Source organism: Montipora foliosa, chromosome 6, assembly GCF_036669935.1.
Source record: "Montipora foliosa isolate CH-2021 chromosome 6, ASM3666993v2, whole genome shotgun sequence".
Lineage (NCBI taxonomy): Eukaryota > Metazoa > Cnidaria > Anthozoa > Scleractinia > Acroporidae > Montipora > Montipora foliosa.
This window is the reverse complement of record NC_090874.1, coordinates 42,564,193-42,581,692: the sequence shown is the minus strand read 5'-3', so window position 1 is coordinate 42,581,692 and position 17,500 is coordinate 42,564,193. Positions and strand designations below refer to the sequence as shown.

Here is a 17,500-nt window from a genome sequence, read left to right as displayed (position 1 = left end):
CGTACCACAGTCAACCCAGTGTACCCTCACGGAGGGTCTAGTTTATAAACAATTTCGTAAACCCTATTGTTGGATTGACTACAAAAACCGCTTTCGACAACGTTTCAGAAAAACGAATAAGTGGTCGATAAACCACATATAAAAATTGATTGTCGAATGTACTTTGCATGTAATAATCCGAGATTACTACTAGTTTAACAATGATGTCTAGGCAAGGAACTGATCACATAATGATACAAGCTGTGGCAGACGCAATGAATTTTAAAATTTACGTCATAGCATCAAGTCACAATTTTGTGGATATGACTGACTCGTTGAACCAGGAACTATGCTACAAATTGCTAGACCTATATACATAGGACACATAGGGAAGATGCATCAAGTTGCAACACGATAACTGATGGAAATTCAGTGACAAGACAGTGAAAAGTAAAATTATTCAATCGCTAAAAGCAAACAAAAAAATTGAAATACTGGATAGATCTTACACATGTTTCCAAACCACACTGCCCTTCCCTCAGAACGTAATATTGTTTACTGATCCATTTTATAGTGATAAGAAGTGATATTAAAAATTGTTAATCTGTGATTGTTTCAACACCACTGACTTTGTGGAAACATTTGACACATGCAGTCTTTGACTGTCTATTTTTAACCTTTCTTAAACTTACCGAAGTTCAACATCATCGGCCATCATTCTGTCGTAATTCCTCAACTTTTCAAGAACTTCATCATTTTCCTAATGCGACCAAGGTGAGAAAACAAACGTAATGAGCTTCAAAACGTTGCGAATTCTCGACTTTATCAAAAGAGGCCGTACGTGTTCAAAACTCAGTTCCCTAAAATTATTACATGGTCTTGACGTACTATCATTCACTTGGCGATGGCTATCGAATGAATATTTAACAATTATTCCTCGAGCCCGAATGGGCTCTGAGTCAATAGCCCTTGAGGCCGAAGGCCGAATGGGCTATTGACTCAGAGGCCATGAGGGCGAGAGGAATAATTATTTTAGTAAAATCCAACTAGTTGGTCAAAAAAATATCGAGACAAAACATCTTTCGCTAGTTAAAGCTAGACTTTAATTGTTGTTTTGGTTTTCAAAGCCGGCGCTTTTCGCTACTAGTGGGCTAAAAAAAATGGCCTACTAGTAGCTCAACCAATCAGAACGCAGCATTGATAATAGACCACTAGTTGGATTTTACTAAAAACATTTACGTCATTACTGCCGAAATCCTGCACCGAGTACAGGCCTTTTTTTGACGGACGCATGATAAGTACACTTTGGTCGCCATCTTGAATTCTTGAAGCAGAGGAAGGTTGGAGAGAGAATTAAAAAAACTGCTTTTCTGTCCATGTCAGCACAAGCGAACTCTCGGTCGACGGTGAATTGATTCGCGCTCCCTTACTGAACACGACGGCGCTGTAGGCCACATTGCCGAAGAAATGCAAAATAAAAAAAAAGTTAATAAGAGGTAAACCTGTCAATACCGTGTCTGGATTTGAAAGGCTTTTGAATACTTCAATCTTACCATCCATGGTGTTTTATTATCGTATTCTAGTTTTAGAACATGCCGATAAGGTGATGTTCTTAGAGATGGTCTTACCAAGTCACGAGGTAGATCTCCCACCTGACCCATTTTTCGAAGCTGCCGCACCTCGTGTAGTATCTCCTCTTTCTCTGATTCAAGAGTTGACACACGCAACCTTTAAAATACCAAATAAAACATGGACGGAAATGTGATTAAAGTGATTCTCTTGTTTTGCATCGCGCATATCATACTGCGCATAACATTGCGACTTCGGAGATGGCGGCGTTTTGCGCCGGCCATCTGAAGAGAGGCAACAATGGCCGTTTTTGCTGTTCAAGAGCTTTTAAGTACAATCATGATAACTCTTCTCGGTTAAGAAGGTGTTGTTTTGGAACTCGCCCCAGTCATTTCGCGGAAAATGATCATTTTGAAGCCGAAATTGCCCCTTTGTCATCCATTTATCATCGTGTTGCGAAGAAACGAGCACGGTGACCCTCCATTTTAAATGGTTTTATTTACTAGTAATAGGCACACGGAAAACCTATTTTAAGGAGAAAAAAAGTTGGATAGTAGAAGTTGTGGTATTTGCTTATAAACGACGTGAAACTGCATTTGGAGCCTGACACCGAGTGCCAGGTGATGACTGTAGCGGTCCAATTTGCTTACATTTCTTTGCAAGATTGAGCAATTTGAAATCACTTTCTTAAAGATTATATCCCGGACAAACAAGCAGGTTAAAGTTTTCAGTAGCTTTTTCTACATAACAACAATTCTTCCAGTTGATCTAGTTTTGAGCGCTTCTCGCGAAATTTGATAAAAAACACTTAGAATAAAGGGCATACAGCGCGAAAACAAGCACGGTGACCCCATCTTTCTATTGCACTTTTTAAATGTCCTGTGTATGAATATCAATTGTGCCAAGTCTGGAAAAAACCTGGATAGTACGTCATTTTCATGGGAATTACCTCAAAGCAGTTTAACATTCTAATAATGCCATCTCGGCATTTCCGAGCTCACTTCAAGCTCTTTATGCTACACTTCCGTCGTATTGAGCTTTATTGAAACATCTCACCTTGATTGTTGGAATTCTTTAACCAAGTCACTGTCTGCTTTGATGTTTGTTGGAAATCTTTCCAAGATTGCGACCTGTGCAAGGAGAGGAGAATAATTTCACTCGTAGAGAGCTTCACACGAACGAAAAAGCATGAAAACCTTAGCGGGAATGTTTTGTCATTTTCAATTCTCCCGAAACATGAATACTTTCACAAAGACCATGTTCGAATGTTTTAGAATTTGAGACTCAATTGACAAGACTCAGCGCAAGCAACCTAACCATTTATCTCAAAACTAAATCACGAAATGTTCTTTGATCTTAACTGAACTTACCTTCTCCTCCAACTCGTGTTGTTTCGTCGTTAATTCAGTTTCTCGGTTCGCAGCAGCTTTTAGATATGCCTTGATATCTTTGAGAAGATTTGTCTAAATGAAACATAACGAAAAACACAGTTACAAGCCTCCTGTTCTCTCTTTTTCCTGTTCTGGTTTTTGCACAGTCCAATTTTGTGTCGCGTTGAAACAACGTCGCACCGTTCATTTTTAACGCGTTAAAATACAGTCTTGCTCAAATGAAACTCGTAGAAGACTGCACGGACAATGTAAACAATTTCAAAGCACGAAATCAACAGGAAGTCTTCAACACACTGAGAGCAAACAACCACGAATGAGCACTTTTTTTCTCGTAACATTTCACTCAAGAAACAATGTTGTGCTCACGGCCATAACTGACGTTCAATCAACAAAACAAACAACACTCTGAGCCTATTTTCTTACAGCTGATCATTTTTGTATCTCTGAAATACGTCGTAACATTATTAATCACCAAGCAAAGGATTCTCACTTTTTTCTCTAATTCCGCCTCCAACTTCTGCATCTTTTCTTCGTATATTTTCGGTAAAACAACTGATTTCCACTCTTTGCTGTCAAGCCCTCCCATGTTCGAGTCCGCGACTTTTTGGTGGAGCTGTCAACACAAATCAGTTAAGAAAATTGGATTTTTAGCAGTGGAGTAGTGCTGGTATAAACATTTCGAATTTTCAACTGTTCTCATCTTGGCCGAACTGTTAAGTTAAATTATCTTTACGTTTGACCGATCATTACCTTTGATTTCATCTCTCAGCCCAGCCCGAGTTACTTGTCTATGTCCCAGATACACAAACTAAGATGGCTATAGCCTGCTATCCACTTTCCATTTGCGAGCTTCGTTTGGATTAGAAAGAGAGCACGCACTGATCTTTCAATCATACAATTTGCATGTTTTCGATGTCAAAATAATTGTTCCAATATTTGAAACCTGAGAAGTCATAAGTGTGCTTGACGTTGAGGAATAGACCTGTAATGGAGGCAATTTTTCACACAGGTACAATATATGACGAGTTTAGCTAGAAGACTATTTTGCCGATAGCGGTGCAGCAAGGGGGAGAGGGGGGAGGGGGGGGAAGGAGTAGGGCGTCCATTAGCGAATACAGGAACAACACTGACACTCCAGAGTTCCTGTCTTGTGCAATGACCCCTTCGGATTGCGTCCAAGACCACTTTTTTTTATTACTTTTGCAACGTAGGAATGGATAAACCTCCTCCTGCTTCCACGTCTTTGAACTTTCGTTTATCTGTTGGAACGACCTTAGAAAGCAGGCGAATACGATAGTACCTAAACGAATGGCGGGGACTCACTTTCTGTGGATGGGTTTAGAGATGGCCACAGTCAAAGCTTAATTCACAGATGAAAAAGCTAGTTCTGCGTATCACCCTTCCTTGGAGTCTGAGGGACTAAATTGGGCGGAGCCCAACGAGATCGTGTCGAATCATATATGTAAGTTACCGTAAGGTGCATTTGGCAGTCGATGTAAGGTCCATGAGTAATCCCGGAACGCCATACCCATGCAGATACAAATCACTTATAATCGATTTTGATGAGGGAGAAAAAAAAAGAGTACCAAGAGAAAAACCCTCGAAATAGGTTGAGATCGGCTGAAATTCAGCCAACACACTATCGCAGAGGGAGGAACGGAAGATAACCAAGACAATAGCCTAACAACCTTAAACTGCATCGACCTACCATTTGTAGCTCTCTCACTAGTTCTTCCTTCTGATGTTCCAGATTAGCATTTGCTGCTTTGAGTTTTTCCACTTCCTCCATTTCCTGTCAAGACAAAAAGTAAAGCCGTCCTTCAAGGAAAACAAGCACAGTGACGGAATGCAGACTTTGTTTTAAATTCTGGAAAGTTTTCGCCGTGATCCATCGCGTTCGCATTAAATGAGGTAAGCTCGGGACACGCCATACATACATAAATCGTTTTGATGGTACAATGATGACCGCTTTGAAGTAAACAGTTTAGCAGTTGGAAAACGTCTCTAAAAATGTATTCGTGATTTTGCATTTTTGCGACACAGCGCTCTACCAAGTAGAGTTAGAACGCAATTGTGAGCTAGACAATCCTTTTCGTGTTTCAAAGGGAACCTGTACTCAAAAACAATAATAACCTTAAGCGCCACAGCAATTAGTGTTTACAATCAAATTTACTGGAAGCTTTGTTAAAGAAAGCGTCTGTATGCCAAATCAGTGGGCCATTTCCTAGCTGCTGTTTGTCTCGGTTTCGAACTATTGTAAGGGAAATGAGTTTGATTTGCAAAAGAACATGCAACTCATTTACATTTGAATGGTTGTGCACCAGGACTCGCTTTGAAACTGAGGCATGCAGCAACTCGGAAATGGGCTATTAATTTCCGAATTGCGACTTTTTTTGCTTTTACCGGGGGTTGTCACCTTTAATAATTGTGACTGTTTCAGTTGCCCTGTTGTCATAAGACACAAGCCCTTGGTATCAGAAATAACCATAAAACGTCACGGTTGTTCAAGATGACGGCGGCGGAAAAATGTTGAAAGCGAAAAAAAAATAAAGAAGTGAGGTTTAAGTGCCTGTGATTGTAGTTGTTTGTAGCTTTTTGCTCAAGTCTACTAAAAGGCAAAATTTATATACCTTTTTTAGATCCTTTCGGAGCTTCTCGTTTTCAGACATCAGTTTGGCTGTATTCGCCGGAGCACTCACTCCGCGCGAGGATTGGGATCCAGAGGCAGCCTTTAAACCCGCGGCTTTTGCCTTTTCCAACTCTTGCTGAATGAAAAAAGAAAAGCCCAATAGAAGGCTTTTTTCTTCTTAAGATGGGAAGAGAGGGAAGGGAAGTGAAGGGAAGTAGTGGGGAGAGGGTAAGACTTACTTGTGAACAGGGTTTCGGGTTATAAATAAACCCAACTCAAAAGCAGTAAAATTTTATGTGAAATGTCGGAACTTGAAGTTACTCTTTGTTGAAGATACCATAATTAAGCAAAAGAGCGTTAGGTCGCAGTTAAAAGCACTGTACAAAAAAAGACAAACAAACAAACACGAGGACAAAGATGAGAAATTTAAGCGCATCACTTGAAAATAAACGGCAAAATAACCGTAAGCGGTAAGCTGTAAGTTTTTCAAATTTCTTCAAAAAGGTTCGGTCCTCACACTGAGTCTACCACCTACGCTTAGTTGCTTTTTAATCATGACGAAGGAAAAAAACATTCCTCTCGTAAACATAATAAATAATAATTGAAACTTATATAGCGCACAACACTCTCAAGAACAATATTGTACCCGAGAGTGTTTACTACATAATGCTTGTCACGAACCCTGGGCTCACTACTTCAAATGAAATTCTCTTTCGTCAGCTTACCTAATCACCCTGAGAAGGACTAAGCTTACACTAGAGAATACCTCACCTTAAGTCGTCTATTTTCCTTTAAGACCTCGCCATACTGTGGTCCCCCAGCGCCTACAGTTTTCTTTAATTGATCATTTTCGCCCTGCAGTCTTTCCACAACTCGTCTCATGGCCGCGATCACTCGCTCCATATCCTCCACGCTCTGGCCGCCCATACCAGTGGCTAGATTTTTCTAATAATAGTTAAATGCAATTGGGTAAATACTGGAGAAAGAAAAAATGGATATGAACTTTTTCGAGTTAGGATTTCACCCATGGACATGTTATGGATGTTAGGGATTGAAAGAGGTCTAACTACTGACTGAAACGTGAATGGATGGTTTGCATCTAACGTCACAGCAGCCACGTTGGTGCACAGAACAATGCAGTGAAATATCTTTTGGGAATTTGACTCTATTTTTACGCAAAATGTGTAGGCCCATTTTGCTTTGTACACCAACATGGCAGTCTCGTCACGTGGATGCAAACCAACAATAGGTTAAGCCACTTAATAGCAATGGTGCACTCAGGAACGCTCAATATCGGCAAGTTTTAGTCTGACATGGGCAGCCCAATTTATGCCGAAGTAAATGTGATAACCATAAGTGGCCGGTTGCATGCGTGTTATGTGTCAAGGGTAACAGGATACCGACCAGAGCAACTCCAACTGCGTTACCTCTTATAGTAATAGACAACTTCTATAACTGGCGATCACCATGCACTACATTTTCTGTACAGTTTATTGACTAGACCTACTTCCCTCATTTTGAAAAAAATCAAGGGCTGCAATTTTGAAAAATTTCATGTTGTTTCGTTCATTCGTGTTCGTTGACAGGATTTAAACAGCATTTACTCGCGTGCTAGCCAGCAGAATTTACTTAAACAACCAGAAGCTTGGTTGCATTACCTTTCAATAGCTTAAAATTCGTTCTTGTGGAGCGAAACCAATAAACGTTGTGATTTCAACATACCTTCCGAGCTTTCTCTCTTTTTTTGCTCGCTTCAAGTTCGGCTTTTAGAATTTCTACGTACTCTTGTAAGTCCTCCACCCGAGCCTAAATTCAACAAAGTATAATTGCTTTAAGAAAACACAACATTAAAATTTGACCTTGAAAGTAGTCATAAACTAAAGGCTATAATTAAAGAGGTAGCTAAAAGATTCCGCAGGTAGCCCTTGATTTGTACAAGCACCGAAAACAGAGCCCGAAAACTATCCCTTCGCTCAAAAAATGCTCTGGAGAACCTCCCAAAGTTTGTGGGCGAGTACAAAGCGAGGAAGATAACGAAATGTGGATGTGTCGGTGATCATCATCAAAGATAGAATAAACAACATTAAAAAACGTCAAAAAGCACAATACTATGTAACATTACCTTCAATCGAGGATTTTCTTTTCTAGCTTGTTCGTAATCGAAACGTAACTCCATATTTTCCTAAGCAGGCGTGAAAGAAAAAAATTACCGGTTACAAAATGCGTTTTTACACAAGAAATCAATGATTCAAGATGAATCGTCCCATTCTAATTAAATAAAAGGCTAAAAGAGTGTGATTGATTATTTTTAAAGAGCGTTGGGAGAAAGCCAAACCATAAAGCATCCGTCCTGCTAAAAAGCCACCAGTGCCTGGGTGGACTGATATCGAAAGAATAATTTAGCTTAAACGACAGTGAAGAAGGTCAAGCAAACCGTCGGCGAAGAGAAGGCAGTAGCGATCAGTCGAACCCGACACTTGACAAAAGAGGCAAATAAAGGAGAAAATAAACTTGGAACTAAATGGAGTTTCTTAAGACCCACCCCATGAAAAACAATTTATCGTGGGGTGTTTTAAAACAGGAACAACTGTGGTCTCATATTATTTATATTTTACCAGTGACATTGGAGAAACATTCGAAGGCGCCTACTAGCCTATTCAAGATACAATTTGAATGAACATGACGGACAACCCTTTCCTGAGGAATGTTAATCTCTATAAAGTAAAGTAAAAGTCTCTGCTTACGAGCCAGAAGGCCCATCAGGCCGGCACTTATCTCCGACGGTTTCATTAGCATGAAGCGACAAGGAGTATTTCTACTCCCCCCTGGGTGGGATGCTAGTCCATCGCAGGGGTAACCCCAGCATTAAATTCGTGGGTACCCATTTATACACCTGGGCCCGGGTGGGGAGAGGCACTGTGAGAGTAAAGTGTCTTACCCAAGAACAAAACACAATGTCCCCAGCCAGGACCCGGACCACTCGATCCGGAGTCGAGCACTCTAACCATGAGGCCACCGCGCCTCCCGCTAATTCATATACAGGTATCATTTTAACATAACATACATTAAGTATTTCATTGTTTATACAATCATTTGTCTTGTTGTCGCAGCGGTGAAAGCACTCGCCCTCCACCAAAGTGGTCCAGATTCGCTTCCTGTACTCAACGTAGTATGTGGGTTGAGTTTGTTGGTTCTCTACTCTGCTCCGAGCGGTTTTCTGTTTTGTCCTCTCACCAAACATGAACATTTTATTTAATCCCCTTTAATTTCATGTGATTTATTTGATATACAATCCTTCGCTCTCTTTAAGACTTAATAAAGTCGTCGTCGCGTTGACATCACGGTTATCATCATCAGCTGAATCATCGCTATTGTTGTAGTAGTTCAATTCCATGGTCTAAAACTGATCCATGGTTCGTAAATATGATACTCCGTTTCACGTTCAAATGAGTTGCATATTTTTGCCTATCCCGTTCTCTACTCTCCCTGTTAAAAGAATCACATCTCCTGACCTCTTTGGCTTCTAACAACTGTTTCTGCAGAGACTGGCTTCTTTGATATAAGTCACGGTACATGTCTGCGTCGGCTCTATCCACAGAACGCTGAAAAACACAAGGAAACGAAAATCAAGTACGCTGGAGTAATTTCACACTAAGTTTTATTGTTAGTGGTGATTTGTCGCTGGTTTGATGTTAATCACCGCTCTTGTAAAGATCAAGCTAACCTAAATGTCCTTTTGAGATCTTTTGACATGAAAGAAACGAGAACCTGGGGTTTGCCAAACAAGATAATAGAAAGCGTGTATATGTGCGACTTTCGTATGACCTTGAAAAAGTGTTCGCAATTTGTTTCACGGACCAATGTTTGGCAAGATTAAAACAAAGCTTCTCTTTATTGCCGCCAAGGAAACTCCTAACATGGGCAGTGAACAGTTCGATTGCCCAATCACATTACTGCATTTCAAATAACGTCAAAGCAAAATGCTGATCGCTTTCCAGAAAGTTCCATGGAGAGATGACGTTGTTTGCATTCGCGTTCGCTCGTTTGTTTTTGCTCGATAAGCCAATTAAATGTTTTGCATTTTTGTTTTCGTTCTGTTTTTACATTTATTTTTCAAGGTCATACGAAAGTCGCTTTATCGCAAATTGGTCACTAATGAACGTTAATAAAGCAATGCTTTAAGCCCCTCCTTTCTGGAACAGGCGAAAAGCGTGTTTTTGGTTACAACAAGTCACGTGAAAGAGGGGAAGTTACTTGATAACTGTAGCTAACAGGCAAGAAATAAGATAAAAATTAAACAAGTTCCTTCTTACTTTTGGCAAAACGCAAACTCCTTTTTTTCTTGCCATTTGTTATCAATGCGATGCCAAATCCCTCAATTATTTTGGGCCCCAAGTGACAAGCCACCTCGGCTTTTCATCAGACGGAGACCACTCTAAGATGGACATGGCTGGCTCGAGAGGAGTCCTTCTAACAGAAAGTACTCTTTTGAAGCGAGATCGCTTACGTGAGAAACAAATCTTTCCCATTTGTCGCAATTGCGATGTTGAATATGGGTGACAGGTATACCTGTTCAGTCGTGCGTTCAGCAAGGTCACGCTCTAATGCATCAATGTATTCTCTTTGCTGTCTGTTCCTCAGTTCCAGCGCTTCCATTTGCTTGTCGTGTCCAAGAACTTTCTGTCGTCGCAACTCTTGGTTCTATCACAAACAAAACGAATGAATATTCATAAATTACTGAAAGAATGAGAAAGTGAAACTGCACTGCCGGCGCCACCCTTCAACCAGGCTGATTTTTTTTGAAAAAAGAAAACTCTTGAGCTGCGTTGTTGATGGTAACAAAAATAAATAATTAATCAACAATATTTGTAAAAAGCTTTTAAATACAAAGCAATGTATGGCGTTCTTTTCCAAATTGAAGCTTAATTATCTCTGAAAAATGCGTGGCTACCTATCTCTTTTTGGATACCAAGAGTACTTGCTGAGTTCAAAAATATCCCAGTATTGGTGAGCACCACCAATAGAAAACCTGCCTATTTTGAGATGCGCAGGACGTATGCGCAGTAACAATAGTAGGCACCGTCCTTAAACACGAGATGGTTCTTAGCTACGAACGGAAACCGGAAGTGAACATTTCGCAGGCCAAGACACTAGTCTCTATCAATTTTTTGATGTAATTATATTAAATAATTACGATAGTACGCGCACTCTCATTGGTCAATAGCTGTGTTTAGATGAGAGTATGTAAACACGGCTGTGACATCACACGAAGTTTGATTGGTTATGTGTTGTTGCGTTTTGATTGGCTGGTAGGAAATAAGAGCGTGTATTAAGAAAACAAATTAAGAAGGAGAACAGCTCACTTCCGGTTGCCGTCCATGGCAAAAAGACAAAACATCTCGCGTGCTTAAACTCCCTAATAGTTAAGGAGTTTAAACTTGCGACGTTTTTCAACCGGAAGTGCGCTGTTTTCCCTTTTCACTTTTCTGTTCACTACCACCTTTATATTGTTAAGTATCTTTCCACCATTAGAGATGATTAGGTTAAAAATCTGGGAGACACTACCGTCCTGGCATGCGAAATTTTCATTTTCGGTTGCCTTCCGCGGCTCAAAAACGTCGGGTGCTTAAACGGCCTATGTGATACAACACTGACGCTAATATTATGAACATTACATATACCATTAGGCCAATATTCCACCAATTTCTCTGCTTTATTTTATAGAGAAGTTTTTCATGGACAGCATTTTTACACCCGTTTTAAAATGGTTCAAATTTTTCAAAATGTAATACCGTCGTTTCTGCAAAACTGCCTTTGTCAGGGTAGTAAACGGAAAATGATTTGAAAATAGCGTATAGAAACTAATGCACACGCACGAACGCGTGCCAGTCCATTACAAGCGTGTGACTTAAAAAAGTAAAGTCCAAATTCCCACACTTGTAATGGACTAGCACGAGCGGCTTTTATGTCAACACGTTCGTACGTGCGCATTAGTTTGTATACGCGATTTTCAAATCATTTTCCGATTACTACCATGTCAAACGCAGGTTTGCCGAAACGTCGGTATTAAATTTTCAATTTACATCGTTTTAATATTTAATTAGCTTTGAAAAATGCGTGGTTTAATACCCTTAATTGTCTTTTTGGATTTTAATAACACTATTTAAGATCTGCTTTTCCCGCATGTTTATAAACCGGAAGAAATACCTTTGAATTAGTAGGCACCGTCCTTTAGCTCCCTAACAACAGTGACTTAAACCCCCATTCAGTGTAGTATCCACCCGGGAAATCTTAACGATAAAAATCGCTTAGAGAATTATGCATGTATCAGATATACAACAGTTAATCGACAAAACATTTCTTACATTTATTCTTTGTGAATTATTATGGCTATTATTTACCACCACATCAAGCTCTAACAAGCACAATACCTCTTCTTCTAACTTGAATATACTGTGTTTAAGGTCCTGTACAACTTCGTTAGTGGCAAGTGGCGGTTCACCAACCCCACCTTTGAGGGAGCTAAAAGATAAAGGAAAATATATCGATTCCGCCATTGGGAATGCAAAAACTTGGAAGCAATGTCAACGGAAATAAACATTGCGCACCTTTTTAACCGGCTGTGAAGACCAGCTTTGTCTTTTTCAGCCCTATTGACGGCTTCTCTTAACATAGTGATGGTTTTCTCCGCTTTCTCCAGCTCTCTTGCTTTCTCCGCTAGTTTTCCTCTCAATGTCTCCACTTTTTGTTGCCATTTTTTGTTGTCTTCCCACCGAGCCACGCCTTCACTCACTACAGCAGCCTGGAGCAAAACACAATTGCAAATAAAAAAGATGCATTTAGCAATAATGCCTTCGACATACTCGGGAAAAAATTATCAACTTCACACCACTCGTGTATCGGAAGATACGTACAATTAACGTCCATAAGCAAGGATAAACAGCTGTCAGTATTTACCCAAGCCAAAAATAACGCTAACCTTTACCCTTACCATATTGTTGGAAATAGGTAGCAAAGGCCTAGACTTTAAGGGACACTTCGTGTTGGATGTCAAAATTGGGCGTGCATTTGTGGGCACAAGTGTTACACTACGTTCAGGTAACAAGCGTCCAGCTGCACTGCTTACACTGAAATTGCCGAAATGTGGCATTCTTGTAAATTTATGTATTCCTGGACTGAGACGGGAAAGTAACTTTAACCCAGGTAAACAAATGAAGAAATGAATTTATCAATGGTGGTCATGACTTGGAGATATTCGGGAAAAAACACGCAGTGCTCCTTAAAGGGCGGGTCGAGCGTATGACACAAGAAAAATCTTTTTAATGACGAGATAATATGAGACTTAAGTGTTGTGTACAACATAAGCTGGATCTCAAAACAGATCGGTCTCTGAAAGCGTCGCTACAAAAGCCCAACATGAGAGTATCCCGCTTCTGGTTTACAGCCAATCAGCTTTGATGCATAGTATAGGTGAAGTCGGTTTCCCTGTTGTCCGGATAAAAATATCGCCACGTTACCCGCGCAGCAATCTTACCCTATCTTCTTTGATCACCTCTTCCACCACAGGTTTTTCAGTACCATGTCCATCAACACCCTCTTCCGCACTCTTCGCCTTTTGCTGCTTAAGTTTGTCTTGTAGCACTTTGACTTTGTCACGTAGTTTTTCCAACTCTAAATGTTCTTCAGCGTGCTAAAGGTTAACAGACAAATAATTCAAATTGTTATATGACTATTTCCGTGAGCGGGAAAGATGAACCAAAACCCGCGCTATGATTGGCTACCCGAGCGGGCAAGATGGAGCTATACTGCCCGCTCGGGATTTCTTGTTTGGTCCCGCAAGATCAGAGATTATTTTTTTGGTCAAGATGGCTGGATATTGGCCTTGTTCGTTTCGGTCCATAAACACGCAAAAAAAAAACTTGGCCAATATCCAGCCATCTTGACCTCACGCTTGGTCAATAAAAATTAAAAAATTCCTGGTAGACAGTTACGGACATCGATCTTTGCGAAAGAATGTGTTTTAACAAAACGAACAAGCGAGACTTTCGAGCAGAAGAGTTTGTGAAAAATATCGTACAAAACTTTAAAGCGCCGAGGTACTCACTAATATTATTAGCACGGTTTATTTATTTGTATCTTTTTTTTTTTTTAGACTTTGGAAAAATAGGCGGTGAGTTGAGTTCAGTATAGGGTATAGGGAATCTTTGTTTACATTTTTTGCCTCATTAGCACGAGGCTATCGTTTTCCAATCAGCCAAGAATAAAGTGTATTGAAAGTGCCTTGCATAACGAGCTCTCTCTGAGAATTTGAACACGATACACCAGATTATCTCTAGGCAATGATGCTTTGAAAATTTAAAATGTTACAAAGAATGTCAAGGATCATTAGCTTTTTTTGCCATCGTCCCAGTGATCCGGCGACCTGCGAATGAATCTCACACGCAATACATGCATATATTAAAGAAAAAAAATATCATTCAGCCAAAAACAACAACATAATATTACCGTGTTCTTTTCGGATCTTAATTCCTGCTCTTTTTTCTCCAACTGTTCTTGCACAGTCTCCAAATCCTTTAGTTCCCTCCCAAGTTTTAATAGGGCAGCGTCTTTCTTAGAAAGATCCTTTAAAAAAAAAGGTGATTAGAATTCCAAGATCATCCAAAATTCATCTCATTGGAAGAAGCAATCCGCCATAGGCTTGAGTTTAGTCTACATACATGACACTTGGTATATCCTCTATCACTTAATACAGTACAGATGGTCCTCTAACCATAAAGAATCATGGCATTCGGATATGACTAGAAATACAAGTAGTTAGAAGCACTCTTCTCCCTTATTTCAACGTCACACGTGTCTGGAAACACAGATAATTCCCTAAACTCTGCTCCTGGAATGAAGATAAAAGGCTGGATTCACCCTAACCTAAAAGGGATGGCATTTTTCACGCATTTTTAGACCCGCATGGTGGAAGAATTGCGGTCAGAGAAGATAAAAACTGATCCTGAATTGAGAAGCACAGTTCCCAAGGATTGTTAGCAATAGCCGCCATATAGATTGCCGAAAAAAGTAATGAAATGTACTTGTCACTACAGAGACTCAATTTTCCATAGTAATAAGTAAATTGTCAGATCAATTGTACTCGAGATAACGAGTAAAATGTCAAAAAAGAATCGGAGGTCCTGTTGCATCTTGTGCTCCGTTCAAAATTGAAAATTCTGATAATAACGACAACACGTCACTTGAAAAGTCTCAAGCTTATATAGCCAAAAATGAGTTTACGTATCGAGAGTAAAATCAACTCAACCAGACTAAATTAAGGCGGATCAAGTCAAATGTTATATATCTTTTTAAGAACAGGCAAAAACCGCATAGCCCGGAGAAAAACTTACCCGAGCAGGGTAGAGAACCAACAAACTCGACCCGCATATGACGGCGAGTTCGGGATTCGACCCAGTGCACACTGGTGGAAGACTAGCGGTCTGAAACTGAGCCAGCCCTGCCCTCTTATACTAAAGGAGTTAAACCTAGTAATGGCACCAAGGAAAAAAGGCCGTAAATATCAGTTGCACCTGCTTTAACTTGTCCTTTTCATCCAGCAAGGTAGTTTCCTTGTCTCTTTGTTTCTTGAGCTCTTTCTTTAGTTTCTCCATTCTTTCTTGTAACTCTTCTATGCGCCCCTAACAATAAGAAAATACAACAATTGCTTTATACGCTCAGAGGTTGTTTTTAAAATGAAAATAGCCAAAAAGTGAAAAGTTTTCATTTTCATTGGTTTCTCCTTGTGGGCTGGGTCACTGCAACAGCTCATGCTAATCAGTGTACGTGGCTTCGTAAAGCAGCCAATCACAGAGGACCCGTTCCTGTACCCTGGACTCAACGCTCACATCGTGTGCATGGGTTCTTTTACATCCCACAGTTTATGATCAATTTTACGAGAGTGAAGAAAACAGTTTGTTGTCACTATCAAAAGCATTGAGAGCAAACTAAGAATAAAAAGAAAATGAGGCTACTAGAAGCAAACCTGCAGTCCAGTGGTCTCTTTGTCTACAATATGTTGTACATTGGCTTGCTGCTCCGCCCGTCTTGCATGAGCCTGGAAAATAAAGCAACAAGAAAACTGACACATTACAACATCTAGTTTCATACAGTTGCATTTTCATATTTGCGGTAATTTGTAAACGTCGTTGTCCCCCCCCCCCCCTAGGAGTTATTGTGACTCAATGGATAGAGCTTCCGACCGACCGGTGTTACGGAGGTCGTCAGTTCAAATCCTGCCAAAGACTCTGATTTTTCCGTTGTCGTTTTATTTCGCCCGATGCCAAGAAACTAGTTATCTTATCATCCTTTTCACGGACGCATTACATCAGCCAGAAAATAATCAATCAATCAATCAATCGCCCCCTTACCATTCTTTATGTCCAAAATGATTTTATACCTATGCGAATTTCAATCCAATATTCACAACAATATTTTGTCGATCTACCTGAACGTTCTCCTCTGCTGTTGATACCATATCTGCTCTGAGTTGAAGTAGAGCTTGACTCAGTGACTAAAAGGAAAATGCAAAAAGAGGAAAAACGGTATAAGAAAAATAAAACTGTGTAAAATTGCACGCGAAGGAGGTAGAGGAGGGCGAAGACTCGGGAACGGTGGTGTCAATTTCGTTTTCTCGAGTGCGTGATGCGTTCTTTCTAATATGTCCTCAGGCCCGTTGTAAACGTCGCATTTTACATGTGCCGAATCTAATGCAAATGAGCGAAAACAATAGATTTTTCTCATTTGCATTAGATTCGGTACATGTAAAATGCGAAGTTTAAAACGGGCCCCAGAATGCTTCGATTTCAGCCCGGACCAACAGGCAGCGAATTCAAAGAACTTAGAGTGTTCAGAAAGTGATGCGTTAGCTTTGACAACTCCAAATGTTCAAACTCCCTGGAGGGTTTTCTTGGATATGAACGATACGCCGCCGTAAGCCCGATTTCCCGCCCTTGTTCTTATTTAAAGAAAATCTCGTAATATAAACTGAGTTGATGAAAGTAGAATGACCGCAGGAAGAAGATTGAAAAGCTGGCGTTCCGAGCGTTAGCCCTTAACCAGGGCGAATTAAAAGATTCTGGGCTGTAAGGGATTTTCCTATCGCATGGTGGAGTAGCACTATTGGTGGGAGCATAGTCACGTGACAAAAAAGGATAAATGATAGGACAGAAGCGTTCATTGATTTCGTGGGGATAGAGGAAGCCGATACAGGAAATATGCTTGCGGTTCGTTATCTTGAAATGGTGCGCTCCTACATGCGTCGACATGTTTTCCTCGCGTATCGCCCATGCAGATTCAGTTTCGTGGAGTGCAAGTCATGGAGAATATGGCGTTATTGGAGGTTGTATTCTGCCCTAGTTTGTGCAAACTCTAATTTCAAGGTCAACTTAATAGAAAACTGGAAATCGCTGATATGTTACGATCGAAAACTTGAAAACTTGACAAAAATGTGAAGAAAAGAGTAAGTAAAAGAGAAAGCAACCAAGCCAAACAAAATTAAATAAATCCGAACAAATAGCCGGTGGCAGTGATCTAAAAAAGTCTACTTTCAGTTTGCTTTTTCCGAGAAACCACCGAGTTGTTCTCTGTATTCGCGAGACTTATTCTTTTGCTTTACCTTTTGTTGCTTTTCCTTGAGAGCGAGCTGGTTGCGAAGTCTTTCCACTAAATGTTTCAAGGTTTTACTGGGGGCTCGTTGAGCTGCTTCCTTAGCTGCCTCTAGTTCATCTTTTAACACCTCAATCTGCGGAGTAAAAAATATGGCAACAATTTCATGTGAGAGAAGCCACATCCTAGGACAAAAAAAAAAACAAAACACGAATACAGTCCCTTCCTTTCAAACGCTTGTATAACTTAAACAGGTTCAGGAGTTCCACGTTCTAAGGTCGAAGTCCAG

At 40.3% G+C, this 17,500-nt stretch overlaps 1 protein-coding gene across 4 annotated transcripts in view; it reads right to left on the bottom strand.

Annotated features, from left to right (window-relative positions):
- LOC138007412 (centrosomal protein of 290 kDa-like) overlaps nucleotides 1-17,500 on the bottom strand; it is a 74,852-nt gene that overhangs the window by 5,526 nt on the left and 51,826 nt on the right. For 3 of the 4 annotated variants that reach the window (XM_068854301.1, XM_068854300.1, XM_068854303.1), the window contains 20 exons: nucleotides 17,222-17,347; nucleotides 16,052-16,117; nucleotides 15,590-15,661; nucleotides 15,138-15,245; nucleotides 14,074-14,190; nucleotides 13,103-13,258; nucleotides 12,177-12,370; nucleotides 12,000-12,090; nucleotides 10,138-10,269; nucleotides 9,081-9,170; nucleotides 7,691-7,750; nucleotides 7,291-7,374; nucleotides 6,340-6,513; nucleotides 5,570-5,704; nucleotides 4,648-4,731; nucleotides 3,430-3,552; nucleotides 2,919-3,011; nucleotides 2,605-2,678; nucleotides 1,608-1,707; nucleotides 672-739 (listed from right to left, as the gene is read on the bottom strand). In XM_068854301.1, the coding sequence (XP_068710402.1) occupies nucleotides 672-739; nucleotides 1,608-1,707; nucleotides 2,605-2,678; nucleotides 2,919-3,011; nucleotides 3,430-3,552; nucleotides 4,648-4,731; nucleotides 5,570-5,704; nucleotides 6,340-6,513; nucleotides 7,291-7,374; nucleotides 7,691-7,750; nucleotides 9,081-9,170; nucleotides 10,138-10,269; nucleotides 12,000-12,090; nucleotides 12,177-12,370; nucleotides 13,103-13,258; nucleotides 14,074-14,190; nucleotides 15,138-15,245; nucleotides 15,590-15,661; nucleotides 16,052-16,117; nucleotides 17,222-17,347 (2,147 nt within the window). The remainder of the gene's footprint in view (nucleotides 1-671; nucleotides 740-1,607; nucleotides 1,708-2,604; nucleotides 2,679-2,918; nucleotides 3,012-3,429; nucleotides 3,553-4,647; nucleotides 4,732-5,569; nucleotides 5,705-6,339; nucleotides 6,514-7,290; nucleotides 7,375-7,690; nucleotides 7,751-9,080; nucleotides 9,171-10,137; nucleotides 10,270-11,999; nucleotides 12,091-12,176; nucleotides 12,371-13,102; nucleotides 13,259-14,073; nucleotides 14,191-15,137; nucleotides 15,246-15,589; nucleotides 15,662-16,051; nucleotides 16,118-17,221; nucleotides 17,348-17,500) is intronic. The other variant, XM_068854302.1, reaches the window with a different exon arrangement.